Below are 15488 nucleotides of genomic sequence, written 5' to 3'. Positions count from 1 at the left end.
TTTTACTCAGACAAAAGAGTGGAGTTGTAGTTTTAATATCAATACATGCAAGTTGTTGCATTGGAGTGCAGAAATATAAGGCTGTGTATTATATCGATGGTGCCGTACTGCATGAAGTGGATGAGATTAGAGATTTGGACATGATGGTTGACAGTAGACTGAAATTTAGAGGACATTAGTGTTAGTGTTGCAAAGGTTGCACATCATAGTGCTGCTGTGATAAGAAGTACTCTAACATGCAAGGATAAGGAAGTGGTTGTGCCACTGTATAAGGCACTAGTCAGACCACGCTTGGACTATTGTGCTCAGACCCGGTCACCTATTTTCAACACGATATGGAGACATTGGAGAGGATAATGCCAAGTATAATGAAAAATTTCATCAGATGATATCCTATAACACCTATTCAAATATCATCCCATTTGTCTTCTTCTTCATACACATTCAAATCACTGAGACAGTATATGTGGGCACAATTTGCCTGCTATTTCCATCCTTCTCTTACCTTTACTGTTCTTAAAAAAAAATCACATCCCTCCATTTTATCAATATGTCATCCTCATGCAATCAATGTTTCCTTATACTAATGATTTTCAAGCAAATTGACTCAATGCTAACAAATTTACCCACCCCCCCTATTTCTATTGCTTTTAGCATTGAGAAACAAAAACAGTAATTCAGTTTTAGATCTGTAACCAGCCCTATCCATGTCATGTTTCAGATAGAGATGTGAAAGGGTCTAAGCATTGATCCCACCACACCTGACCTTGACATCTCTCCTTTATCATAAGTTACCAGTTTTTTGCCAGACCCTACTAGTGTCCATTCATTCTATGTCCCTCTTTTTCTTAATGACCATCCTTACACATTCACTAATACAGTACTGTTTGCTGTGTCCACTTTCCTTATAATAAATTTTTCTCCCTTCTACGTGTTAGGTCTACTGGCCTGTTACAGAGCTATCTTAAGCCCTTCTAAGTCATACCCGTCCCAAGGATAAGGTGACTAGCCCTATGTCTCTCGGTATATTCTATGACTGTAGCTGCGTGTTCACGGGGGGCCGGTTTGCCTGCTTGGAGGAAACCCCCTATCCACGCCCAAGACCGGCTAACTTGGCTATGTCTGAGAAAGATCCTTAAGCTCTTCATGTCGGAGATGGGAATCAAACCAAGGACACTCCTTTCCCAGGCATATGGTTGTGAAAAGCATAACCACTATGTGAAAGGAGATTTTCTTATCATTCTCTAAAGAAATGATGAATGCCACAATTTACCTGATCTGCCATTCAACTGCACTGGTAATGTTTTTATCAGAGGGTAAAGGGAGTAAGATGTTTCTTCAGGAATATGATGTTACATTTCTACTGCTTACACAGTGAATTCAAAGAATATTCTCCAGAACTCTTCATTATCTCTCTTTCTCAGTTTTAAATCAATTCAAGTGACCTGTGAACTGATATATGTTAGTAGTGAAGGAATAATGAAAAATTACTATAGATATCTCTATTCTGAATTCATTCAATGCATTGAGGCAGTGGTTGTAATCATAGCAAAAGGTATGGTAAAAATTCAGTATTAATCACTTCTTTAATGCTTTATTAGGGATATGTAATTTAATTGGGAAAAACTGAAAAAATTACTTAACACATCTCATTATGATGATAATTCATTCATTTGTGATATTCAGAAATGGAATTACCTTAAACATGATAACATAGCCTTGAATCAAATCCATCGGCTTGCTTACAACAAACTTCCACCTTTCAGGACCATCAAATACCAAAACCTTTTTAGCAGAGCTGCAAAAATACTTCACTGATGTTCTTGTCATTGCTGACCATATTCCATGTTGGGATGACATCTACACATAAGTAAGACACATGAATTAAAATGATTTAGGTTTAAACAGAATACTTCTGTTTGTTTATCTTAGTAAAGGTTATTTTATTTTTTCATTTTGCTTTTATGTATAAGCTGCTTCATTTGAAACCTTAAAATTATTATCATTATTATTATTACATTATTACATATATTATTACTACAAACTAAATAGATTAATGTCGTTACAGTACAAAATGATAAAACTGATATCTTTTGGGAACAAAGAGACAATAACGATTTTATATACACTGCAATGTCAGAACACAAAATACCGATAGCAAAACATTTATGTCACTATGCAACTTTGCTAAAACATTATTTCGATGCCAACTACAGGACAGTCAGAAATACATACCATATAACAAGACCCCAGACAATTAATTATATCAATATAAATACAATAATCACTACAGAAAGGCCACATGAAACTTCTACATCCCAGACATGATAAACAAATTAACTTTTGAATACAGAAACCTTACAAACTACAATAGCCTGAAAAGAGCTCTAAGGATATACTATGGTATTATGCACCCAAAATACCATACAAACTTAATGAAACACAATATATTTGTTCAGGCTTCCAGTTCAGCAAAGCATCAAGACATTCCAAGTTATCGTGTGTGTGCACGCGTGTGAATTTCTCAATCAACGGCTGCAATGGAAATCAAACTATTAAACATAGATTTGATTTCATAGCTTCCCAACACAGCAAACAAACCAATAAATAATAACTAACTGGTGTCATCCTCAGATAAGCTAACAAGTAAGCTTCGAGGATGAAAGCTGAGAAATTATATCTCATCCAAGATTACATCTCTCCCAAGATTATTAAAGTGAGTAAAGTATATAACAATAAAGAAGATACATTATTATGTGATAATATCATTAATATAATATTACTACGTAACATGAAAAAATAATGTAATAAATTATTCTTATTATTAAAAAAATATGTAAATAATGAGTTTACATTGTATGTTTGTGAGAATTAGGAAATATAATATTTTAATTGCATATGTGTAAATACTGTTGTATAATCACACTTTCTCAAACTTTGAAAAAAAAAAAAAAAAAGTAAACTACAACATGTAATATTATATAATTTGTGTAACTCGGAACTAGTAATTGTAAATTATTACTATGATTGTTATTTAAAAAATAGCAAAAAAAAAAACAATGTTATCATTATTATTGAAATCTCATTATATATAGCACTTAGTGCTGAACCTCGTAAAATAATATACTGAATGTTACTCAAGATGATCATTGTATATATGTAAATATATGAGAGTTCAATAAAAAAAAAAATTATTATTATTCAGGCCTCCATGGAGTCAAAAGACTCATTGTGGGAGAGGTCCTTCTCAGGAAACACAGTCTATCATACCACTGCTTGAACTGTTACGTCGTTGTTTTCTTAAATATGACAAAATTTATTTGTTTATGCTGCGCCAGTCAGAACTCTAGGATAGAAATTTTTATCCAAAGAAACTTTCCCAGAATTCAAGTAATACCTTATATAGATTAAGTAATTAAATAAATTGAGTTCTCAGTAATACAGTCATGGCCTTGACAATCTTAAATTCCCCTTTTTTTCCTGTAAACATAGGTTGGATATTTTCGTGAGTGGTAAAATTCAATCTCTTACTCAGACAAACTCAGGTATACATGGGAAAACACATTTATTATTTATCTAAGAACATTACAATTTAAACAACACATATAATCAAGCAAATCAAGGTTAATACTAAATTACAAATAAAGCAGGGTAATAATAATCAAACAGACAGGCTATTCAAACACACTCATGAGAATCTTATGTTCATCTAGATCACAAACATGGATGTCGGTTAAAACTAAATTACTGCTACTAACAACCCATATACATTAAACTTGGTCTAGACAACTTATGAACGTAGACTACCAGTCCAATTCGATTAACATAACACAGGAAACTGTCTCAAAAATCTCTCTCTCTTCTTTTCTAAACTCTGTCCAATTTAGACCTTTGTCACCAACAGATAACACATAAAAGGGAAGATTTGTACATTACCACCTTGTTAGATGTGTTCTTGATCCTTCCATCTGTTCTTTGTTATAGATTGTCCCTCTGTATGATGGATTGCCGCCAAATGCTCGTCCCGAATTAGCCACTTGTTTCTTCTGGGCTGATGAACGTTTTGCGTTGCTGTTTCTAACATGATTTACCTTCAAAGGAATCCTTTGCTACTTTCTCATCAGTTAGATCCACACCGATGGTCTAAAACTCGAACACTGCCGTCATCTCGTGCTATATTTTCTTCGACTCGCGTTGCTCAGCAATGGGAAACACTCTGCCCCTTTGACGTTCTTCACACGTCTTATTTGGTATCAGGCATGCTGATCTGCTTGGGAACTTTGAGCAGGAGACCCACGGGGAGGGCACACGTGACCGGGGAACACCACAGAAACAAGGAGAAAAACGTAAAAGGAAGCAAAAAGAAGTCTCTCTCAACGATGTGAATCCGTTTTAAACCCCATTATAGCGCCCTCGTTCAGCACTCCAAACTTGTCTAAGATGCTCTCCCATTTGCTGTCACCTCCTTGCTGTATGCGCATCGCTTTTTTCGGGGAATGCGAATTTCTCGCGCCTTCCATAAATGCCTACTCATCACTCGTTACGTCATCTTCGGTGGTCAAACTGCAACCTTTGAGCTTTCGTTCGCACAATGATACACGACTTTATACATGCCATATTTTAACATTGATGTTTTTGACAAACTAAGATTCCATCTATTTTAGACAATAACCTTAAACATAGTACAATTTAATATTTATTTCCTCCTTCGATTTCATTTTAATTTAAGATTCAACCTCTTCTTTTATATTGTAATTCCTTTAAAAGCAAAGTTAATTTCTGCATCTTCACATATTATGTCTGTTTTGCCAAGAGTACAAGTGTGCTTTTGCTTGATGTTGTTCTCTTGTTAAATCTTGAATGGAGCGGTTCTATTTGTGAAAGAGCCATCATTCAAGATCTGACAAACTCATTGACCGTTCTTGCTCTCACCACTCTATCAGGCAATGCATTCCACTGTTCAACAACTCTTCATCAATTGCTCACAGCTTAGTTTTGTAACTTACAGGGATGCCCCCCCCCTTGTCATTACTCCTTCCCACTGTTCAACCAAGCGAAAGAACTCCCCAGTGTCAACCCTGTAACCACCTCTCAGCAGTTTAAAAGTCTAAATCATATCATATCATAATAAATTTAGTTTAATCCTTTATCCAAGTGTGAGCAAACAAAGTTTGCGCCTGAAAGTATCTTCAGGACTGGGGTAAGGTGGTACAACACCAGGGCAACTCATTGCAAAGGTGGAGCAAGCTACCAACACTCCTATCTCAGCATGTCCCATAATGCAAAACACATCTCCTTGCGGATATGTCTAATGTTATGCATTAAGGGAAGGGCCACAACCCAGACTAGTTTCCACCTTTATTGAGGTCTCTTCAGTGGGAGCCATGCCCAAGTGGAGATACCAGGCAGAAGAATTAGCAGGTCATCTCTACCTACAGGAGTTGCCAAATGGTGTGCCATCCTTTTTTAATAAATTACTCTGGATTTAGAGAAAGATGTTGAAAGTTTATTTTTCACTTGGTTAGAGTATAATAAATTTAGTTTAATCCTTTATCCAAGTGTGAGCAAAAAAATTTTGTGCCTAAAAGTATCTTCAGGACTGGGTTTGCTCACACTTGGATAAAGGATTAAACTAAATTTATTATACTCTAACCAAGTGAAAAATAAACTTTCAACATCTTTCTCTAAATCCAGAGTAATTTATTAAAAAAGGATAGCACACCATTTGGCAACTCCTATAGCTAGAGATGACCTGCTAATGCTTCTGCCTGGTATCTCCACTTGGGCCTGGCTCCCACTGAAGAGACCTCAATAAAGGTCGAAACTAGTCTGGGTTGTGGCCCCTTCCATTAATACATAACATTAGACATATCTGCAAGGAGATGCATTTTGCATTATGGGAGATACTGAGATAGGAGTGTTGGTAGCTTGCTCCACCTTTGCAAGGAGTGCCCTGGTGTTGTACCACCTTACCCCAGTCCTGAAGGTACATTCAGGTGCAAACTTTGTTTGCTCACACTTGGATAAAGGATTAAACTAAATTTATTATACTCTAACCAAGTGAAAAATAAACTTTCAACATATCATATCATCTCTCCTTCTTTTATCCACCAAACTCTGCAGTTCACATTCCCTCAGTCAATCCTCATAACTAATATTGTACACTCCTGAAACCATCTTTGTTATCTGCCTTGGTACTCTTTCCACAGTTAATTTATCCCATTCAAATCCTGGGACCCAAATTTGAGAACAATAGTCTAAGTGTGGTCTGATCAGGGTCTTATACAACGGAATGATAACTCTTTTATTTTTGCAGGTCAGCGTCATTCTCAGTATTATTATTATTATTACACAACACCTCCAGGGAGTCCAAAGACTCATCGAGTGAGGACACCTACTCTGCAGAAATCCTCTGGGTTACCTTCACCACCTTTGCAATATGCTCCATAAATTTCAGTTTTCTATCAATCATCACCCCAGATCTCCTGACTCTCCTACTTCCTCCAGTACAGCTCCTCCAATTGAGTATGCAGCCTCCAATCGATATATCCCAAACTTCAAGACTTTACATTTTGCTGCATTAAATCGACACCCCCAATTGATTAGCCATCTATCTAGTTTATTCAAATCTTCTTGCAGGGCTGCTACATCTCCACTATTCCTAATAACCCTTCTCAGCTTTACATCATCTGCAAATAACTGAATATCCCCTTGCAATTCATTGACAATGTCATTGATATAAAGGTTGAACAATATAGGTCCCAGTACTGAGCCCTGTGGATCCCCACTTGTAACCTCCTGCCTCCTTGATGTTGCTCCACCATACACAACTCTCTGATACCTATCAGCCAGTCAATCATGAATCCAGTTGACTAACCCAACATCTAAACCCATGTGATGCAACTTAAATATCAGCTTATCATGTGGCACCTGTAAATGCCTTTGCAAAATCCAAAAAAAATGGCATTGTATGCCTTTCCCTCATCAACTGCTCTTGCACTTTATTATAAAAAGCGATCATATTACTAAAGCAAGAGCACCCCTTAAATCCATGTTGATTCTCACAAATAATATTACACTCATCTGCCCAACACTGTATATAGTCCCTCACTAATTTCTCCAAGACCTTCACAACTACTGATGACACACAAACTGGCCTATAGTTAGACACATCCAGTTTGCTACCACCCTTCTGCAATGGCACTATCTTACCTTCCTTCCATTCCTTGGGTACCATAGCTAGACTTTCATTGAAGAGCTAGGTCTATGGAGCTGTCAGTTCTTTAGCACATTCTCTCAAAACCCATGGTGAAATACCATCCAGTCCCACAGCTTTACTGACATCGAGAGTACTCAGTATTTGGAACACACTCTCCTCTTGTGCCTATAAACCTTGAACGTGTACTATTCCTCTAGTATTAAAACCTTCTTCTCCAGGATGAAATATTCCAATACAGCTTACTATTGCTGCTAACAAATATTCCTTCACAATTTCCCAAGCACTAACGATATCCTGGCCTTCCAATTCTGCCCTCCATAGAATTGCCCCAGTTGATATCTAAGACTATCATAATCACCTATATTATAATTCCACATACGTTACCTTTTCTTTGATACTCCTGCTCGTCTATTCATCTTCCAAGTCAAAAACCATATGGTCACTCTCTCTCTCTCTAACTGGGGGGGGGGGGGTGATGTTATCTCAGTTATTATCAGTTCTTCTGATTCTCTGACCAAATCCAAAACTCTTGTTCCCTCTAAGACATTTGTTCCTTAAGAATTATAGAAATTCCATTCCCTTTTTACTACATGCATTTACCTCTTCTCAGCTTACACTGCTGTAGTTAAAATCTCCCATAATAATTATTCTTCTTGCACTTGCTAAGCTCAACTGCCTAAACATCTCCTGCTTCCCACCCTCTGTGCTCCTTGGCTTGTAGCAACACCCCACTAAATATCCTGACTTGCCCACCTCTACCTCAATGCTTTCAAAACCATTAGTGTCACTGCCTTCCAAAGCCTCCACTCTTAGAGGACATAAGTCATCACTTATCATAAGCAGTACTCCACCATCATGTTTTCCCTTCGTATCCTGCTGAAAAATGCTGTACCCTGCTACTTCTATGCTTGTTATTATCATCTTCCATAAGCACTTCTCATATATCTCAATAATCTTTGGCCAGGCTGATGCTACCAGTGCCACCAATTCATCTCCTTTATTCTGGATACTCTTGGCATTAGTATAAAGCATAAAAATGTCACTGTTTCTATACCTATTGTTATCCCCCCCCCCTCCACACCCCAGTGGACTCAGTGCTACCTGATGTCGTCCCCCAAGCACCCATTTCCACAAGAGGCCACATCACTCTATCCCTGGTTCCAGCACTCCCTTACATTCTTCTCATTTCCTCTCTCTGACTGTTTCCATTCTCTCCTCTTCTATCATTCCTATACCTCTCTCTCGTTCCCTCTCTTCTACTGCTCTTATTCTCTACTCCTCTATCATTCTCATACCTCTCTCATTCCCTCTCTTCTACTGTTCCTTTTCTCTACTCTTCTATCATTCCCATACACCTCTCTCATTTCCTCTCTTCTACTGCTCCTTTTCTCTACTCTTCTATCATTCCCATACACCTCTCTCATTCTCTCTCTCCTACTGTTTCTATTCTATCCTCTTCTATCATTTCCATAACTCTCTCTCACTCCTACTCTGATTTGCCTAATCTCATCTTTCATACTTCTCATCTCATTCCCGAGATATTCCATCTCCTCTTTCAGCTCATCTATCTCTCTCTCTCTGCCAGTTAGTCACTCTTACTTGCCATTCATCCTACCAATCAAGACCATCTCCGAAAACTTCAAAACTTCACAATCATTCAAGCCTTCCACACTCTTTATTTTTTCATTCATATTTTGCTCGTCATTCTCATCTATCACACTACTCGTCTCTCGAGATTCTCCCATCTCTGATGCAACGAGTTCAGTTATCGTAATATCCAACTCATTAAGTTCTTCCCATTGCCTACATTTTTCACATATACACCCTTCTCCCTTCTCTCGCCTGCCACATATCCAACTGCAGGGATGCATACATACTGCAAGCACACTTTAAAAGTATCACTTATTTTTTAAATTTACAGAACAGAACTCTTTTAACTATTGGATCATTTGATAATGATGAAACAGAATATTATATATAAATATATATATAATTTTTTTTCTCTTAAGACAATGGTTAGATATGAGGAAATATGCTGTAACTATGAATACAAAGAGAAAGATATCATATTATTATTAACATCCGAGTTCCATGGTGTCGAAGGATTCACTGGAGGAAGTTACCACTCTTTCGTGCAGAGAACACCATTGGACTATGTCGTAAACCCATTCACAATTTTTGCACTTACCACACTTTCATGCAATGCATTCCACTCACAAAACACTCTCCACATAAAGAGCCTGCTTCTCGTTTCCCTGCACACATCCTCCTTGCACAGCTTCCAGGGATGGTCTCTAATTCCACCCTTGCCGGCTACTCTATGAAACTTATATTTCTCAATCACATCTCTCTTCTTCGATTTACAAGACTCTGTATGTTACATTCCCCCAATCTCTACTCATATCTGACATTCCATAGATCCGATCTTAGCTTAGTAACCTTGTCTTGACCTTCTCCTATACATCCTCATCCCAACAATCAATCAATCCATATATGGCCTGATCAAAGCCTTATACAAGGAACCTTAACCTATTCGCTTCTGCATGTCAACATACTCCTCATTACTGCCATAATCCATTCAATATTCTTACAATTTTAGCAATGTGACCGCTAAACTTCAAGTCTCTATTCATCATTGCTCCCAGATCTCTCATCTCTTCCACCTTGTTCAAAATTTCTCCATTCATTATTTACTCTGCATTCCAATCTTGTTTATCAAATTTCAGGACCTTCACACTTTGTGAAATTAAACTGATAGCTCCAGTTACTTACTCACTCACATGGTCTATTGAAATCCTCTTGCAAGGCCGCAACATCTGCTTTACTTCTTATAATCCTTCCCAACTTTGCATCAGCAGCAAACAGCTCCAGATTTCAAATCAAGCCAGTCTGAATGTCATCAAAATACAAGTTAAATAATTATGGTCGCAAAAGGAGATCCATGTGGCACTCTACTATTGATCATCCTCCTTTTTTTAAAAAAAAATTTATTTTTATTTTTATGTTGGGCCCATATACGAGAGGTTGGCTGGTCAACCTATAGTACGTTAGTACCGTATATGAGTAGTGGGTTGGGAAAAGAGAAACATGTTTGGACTGGAAGACCGGAAACAATAATCCAACCATGGGAATGTAGCATAATAGTCTCAAAGACTGTCCCATTTGGCAATGCCAAACTACTCTTGTGTGGGAGTGACTGTGTAAGCATTGTTGCATGGGAGAGGAGATGAGCACTAGGTTGTGGTCAGAATTACCCAGGGGGCTCACTACATTCACTACATATTTGGAGGGGTCATTAGTAAGGAAGAGATCTAGGATATTTGGGGAGTGGTTCGGGTTATCTGGTATTCTGGTCGGCTTTTGAACAATTTGTGTAAGGTCATTAGTGATGGCAAAAGTTTCATCATCTCTGCTTGCAGGATCTGTACAACTGGAAGAGGAAAGCCAGTTGGCGTTGTGGAAATTAAAATCTTCTAGGAGGATGATTTCACTGTTAGATGAGTGGGACTGGAGAAAATCAACTTTTATGGAGAGGAAATGAAAGAGCTCAGAATGATTTGGTATTAGGAGAGCGATAGAGACAGCAGATGAATTTGACTGAGTGGGGGAGGGATATCTTTAGCCAAAGAAGGTTGAAGTTGGGTGATTCTAGGTTAGGTGCTCTCTGACAGGGTATGTCAGAGCGGATATATGCACAGACGTCACCCTTGGGTCGAAAGGAGTTAAATAGTGTATAGTTAGGGAGGTTGAGATGGATAGTGCTGGGGGAAGGTGAGATTTGAGTTCTGTTAAAAAGAGTAGGTGGGGTTTGGCAGACTGCAGATGGTAGTGGATGCTGTTAAGGTTGGAATTGAGGCCATGAATGTTGGTGAAGTGGATATGCAAGGTTCTGTGAGGCATGGATTTGACCGCAAGGGTCTTGCACATTTCCTATGCAGTGCCTGCATACTAGTCTAATTGGTGGCTACTAGTGGAGTCACTTGGTTTTTGAACTAGTTTGGTTTGCTTGTAGTACTAGTTGCCTCCATTTTGGCATTTTTCTTCTAGTTGTCTTCGGAGTTGGCATCTTTGTTCTCTCTGGGCAAAGGTTAAATCAGGTCGAGTACGTATGCGTGACTGGGGAAAAATGTCCTTTAGCTTGTTGTTTATCAGCGTTATAAATTTGGACGTGTTTGTTGGTGTGTCACAGGTCACTTTCATGAGACGTGGAAAGTTCACTCCGTCCTTTCTTTTGTTTATGGGTCCGAAATGATGGCATTTAACGATATTTTTGGGATTGAAATTGCATTCTCCTGCTAGTTTGCCGACGTCTTCTTTTAAGGATTCATCATTTTCCGTTGGAAAGTTCAGGATAACGACATTGAGTCTCCTATTTTTGGCCTCAAGCAACTCATGTACCGTAGATGCGATTAGTTCATGAAGTTTGTTACCTGGTATGAGTGCATTTGTGATCGGGCACTGGTCGTTGAGTATCTCAAGCTTAGTTTCCAACTTTCTGATTTTGGAGGAGAAAGTATCTATCATAGTATTAAGCTGATGTTCAAGGTTTTCAACTCTCTTGGCTAGATTTAGTAGCTGTTTTACGGAAGGGAGGCACATCATACAGAAGTAGGGCTGGTTGAGATCAGTGAAAAGCTTTTTAGCCGATTCATCTATTGTCGAGCAGGAAGTATGCAGCCAGTTGCAACACAAATCGCACAATATACCTTTTTTTTTTCTTTAACTTCGGTTTCACAGCTGTGGTACTTCGTGATGTCATTTGGTTTGTTGGCGATCAGCAACGCTACGCTGATGGGACTAGAGGTAATCTTCCGTTGTCGGCCTTTGTTGCCGTCATCTTTACTTTTCACGGTAGGCATAGCGCTTTGCCGTGGCTGCTTTTTCATTGAAAAAAATAGCTGATTTAACAGACTAAAGGTACTTACATGTTATACTGAAATAATCGGCTCCTTAGTACCTTCAGTTAGTTTTCTGTTTACTGCTTATTTTGCACAAAAAACACTTGTAATTATGATGAAATGCTGGTTGGTTGTTTTCTTTTCTTTTAGGCTTGCACGGTGATCCGAATGCATTTTTGAAAATTATGGAGACAACTACCGTGTTCGAATAAAAACTTTAGTTTAATATAACTAAAATCTACAATTCGACGTTTCGACCTTTATGTCAAGGTCATCTTCTGGAGCGTACAAATATACACAAGAAACAAGCTATACTACAATCAAACTGGTTCGTTAAAGACACTGACCAACCGCTACCACAATTGTTGGCCTGATCTCTGGTGGAAAAAAATAAAAATTAAAAAAAAAAATTATACATCAACGCTAGAGTCCTATTATTTGTGTTGTCTACTATATACATATATTAACATCATTCCAGCCAGTTGGAGTGGAATGGTTTCTAATACTAGCGGATTGGCTAGAGTCCTGACTTATGTTGAATCTTTCATATTAGGTTGGCTGAATGTGTGCCATCCAGATCTAGTCTACATCTAGTAAGATGTTGAAAGTTTATTTTTCACTTAGTTAGACTATAATAAATTTAGTTTAATCCTTTATCCAAGTTGGCTGGTTGGTTGGTTTATAGATTATTTGGCACAAAAACTACAAAGGCCATACTGTGCCATACTAAAGGTTACAACATTAGCATTTACAGAAAATTGTCAAGAATATGTCTGTACAAGAATCTAGTTTCACAAAGCAGCATCTCTAGGATTATTACAAGTGCAAAAATAGTTAACAATATAAGTTAATACATAATATATGAAATACTAAGCCAAGGAATGCAGTATCTACATATATGTAAAATTATAATAGATGCCTTTATAGCAGTACAAAAATAGGCAAAAAAGGATTATTACACAATATGCATGGATGAAAATTAAATTTAGCAATGCAGTATAAGCAGAATTTAGCAATACATATAAACAGAATTATTAGAAAGTACACAAATAGGTAAGATGTCCTACAGCACTACATGATTATTTGAAAAATAAAGTAGTAAATAAGATGCATACGCAAAATGTATGTTAAGTGATGCAATATTTACATATAAACAAAATTACTGCAGAGATTTCAGCAGTACATAAATAGATAACTATATGTTAACATATGTATATACAAAATAAGTCAAGGAAAGCAGTGTCTACATCTAGTAAGATGTTGAAAGTTTATTTTTCACTTGGTTAGACTATAATAAATTTAGTTTAATCCTTTATCCAAGTGTGAGCAAACAAAGTTTGTGCCTGAAAATATCTTCAGGATTGAGGTAAGGTAGTACAACACCAGGCAACTTGTAGCAAAGGTGGACCAAGCCAACATCACTCCTATTTCAGTATCTCCCATAATGTTTTGCATTAGTCAAAAAGGAATTATTATACAGCATTGATGCATAAAATTTAAGTTTAGCATTATGGTATTTACATATCAACAAAATTACAGCAGGGTGATACAAATATACAAGATCAAGGCCTATGGTAATACATAATTGGTCAGATTTAACCTAACGAATAATATGTATGTATAAAAGTTAAGTTAAGCAAAAAAGTATTTACATATAAACAAATTTATGGTCTAATATGTTTGTACAAATTAATTCTTTCTAAAAAGTTAAAAACATCATACAATTTGCCTGAGTCTGCTAGCATTTCTCTGAGTGTATATGGCTTGGTTAGATAAGTGAAAATTTCATTCCTCTCTTGTGTAAATTTTTGACAATCTACCAGAATATGATGAATAGTGAGATGTGTGTTGCATTTTTCACATATGGGAGGGTCATCAGCTATCAGTAAATGAGAATGCGTAAGGTGACTGTGACCTATGCGGAGCCTAGCAAGGACAACTTCCTCCCATCTCTTTGTATGTTGACTAGAATGCCAGTGTCTAATTTCAGGTTTAATGTTATATAATTTGTTTGTTGATGCTTTTTTTGCCATGTTAACTCCCACTGAGCAATTAGCTTTGATCTTATAAGTTGTCTGTAGTCTATATATGGAACTGTCAAACAGTATGTGGAGAAGATATAAGCTGATTTAGCAGCTGCATCTGCAGCCTCATTTCCTTTGATTCCGATGTGGCTGGGATTCCAGCAGAACTGAACATCAAAATTAAGGATTTTCATTTTGTGAAGCAGGTGTAGCACCTCATAAAGTACTGGATGTGGATTATACATAAAAGAGGAGATAGCCTGTAAATAGCTCAATGAGTCTGTATAAATTATACACTTTTGGTAGCAGTTTTCTTTTATATGCACAAGTGCAAGCTGAATGGCATGTAACTCTGCTGTATAATTACTGCAGTCTGGTGGGATCTGATTTGAGATAATAATGTCAGGAAACACAGCAGCACAGCCAACAGAGGAGTCTCTGTTGGCTTGAACCATCAGTATAGATGGGTAAGAAACCATCTATACTGATGGTTCTCTTGAACCATCAGTATAGATGGGTAAGAAATCAGCATGTGCTGCTCTGTGTGCATTAAACAATTGCAGGTAAATGGATGATGGGATATAAGATTTCTGTAGCTGACAAAGTGAGAGGATGCAGGATGGTGTGCAAACCTGCCATGAAGGAATGCTGTTATGTTTAGCATAGCTAACGTTGTTAACATTTATACTAACAGCTTGCACAGTTTCTTTAATACACATACCAAAAGGATTATGATGTGTGTGATATTGAGCTTCCCAATGGAGAGAGAAGATACTATTCCACGTAGGACAATCTGGGAGAGATTTTATTTTTAGGGCGTAATTAAGAGACAACTGTTTCCGTCGAAGTGTTTCTGGTTCATTTGCTTCAACATAGAGACTTTGAATGGGTGAGATGCGAAAGGCACCAGTAGCTATCCGTATATCCTGACGATGGATGGAATCCAACCATCCTAGGTTACTCTGTCTTGCCAAACCATAGACTTGGGACCCATAATCCAGCTTTGAACGTATAAGTGTACGATAAAGATGGAGCAATGAAGCTCGATCAGTACCCCGCTCAGTAGAGGATAGAGTGTGAAGGAGGTTCAAAGTTCTTTTGCACTTTTCTCTTAGTTGACGAATGTGTTCTAGAAGTGTAAGTTTTCTGTCAAAGAACTCAATTGCTTGCTGAAGTTGTCTTTCAATTACCCTCATGTTACATGAGTGACAGTAAATTGTGAAGTCATCAACATATAGAGCATTGTTTACGGTGGGAGGAAGCTGTTCAATGATTGAGTTAATTTTAATAGCAAAAAGGGTTACGCTTAAGACAGAGCCTTGGGGAACACCTTGTTTTTGATGATAT

General features: G+C 37.5%; 1 protein-coding gene across 1 annotated transcript in view; it reads right to left on the bottom strand.

The window, feature by feature from the left end:
* LOC150108407 (reelin-like) overlaps positions 1-15488 on the bottom strand; it is a 920570-nt gene that overhangs the window by 467745 nt on the left and 437337 nt on the right. The window contains exon 26 of the mRNA XM_090390755.1: positions 1699-1860. Coding sequence (XP_090246881.1) covers positions 1699-1860 — 162 coding nt within the window. The remainder of the gene's footprint in view (positions 1-1698; positions 1861-15488) is intronic.

Source organism: Typopeltis vanoorti, chromosome 3 (genome assembly GCF_054136105.1).
Source record: "Typopeltis vanoorti isolate ZY-2024b chromosome 3, IOZ_Tvanoo_1.0, whole genome shotgun sequence".
Lineage (NCBI taxonomy): Eukaryota > Metazoa > Arthropoda > Arachnida > Uropygi > Thelyphonidae > Typopeltis > Typopeltis vanoorti.
The sequence above is the reverse complement of the archived record's forward strand: the minus strand, read 5'-3'. Positions and strand labels throughout refer to the sequence as shown.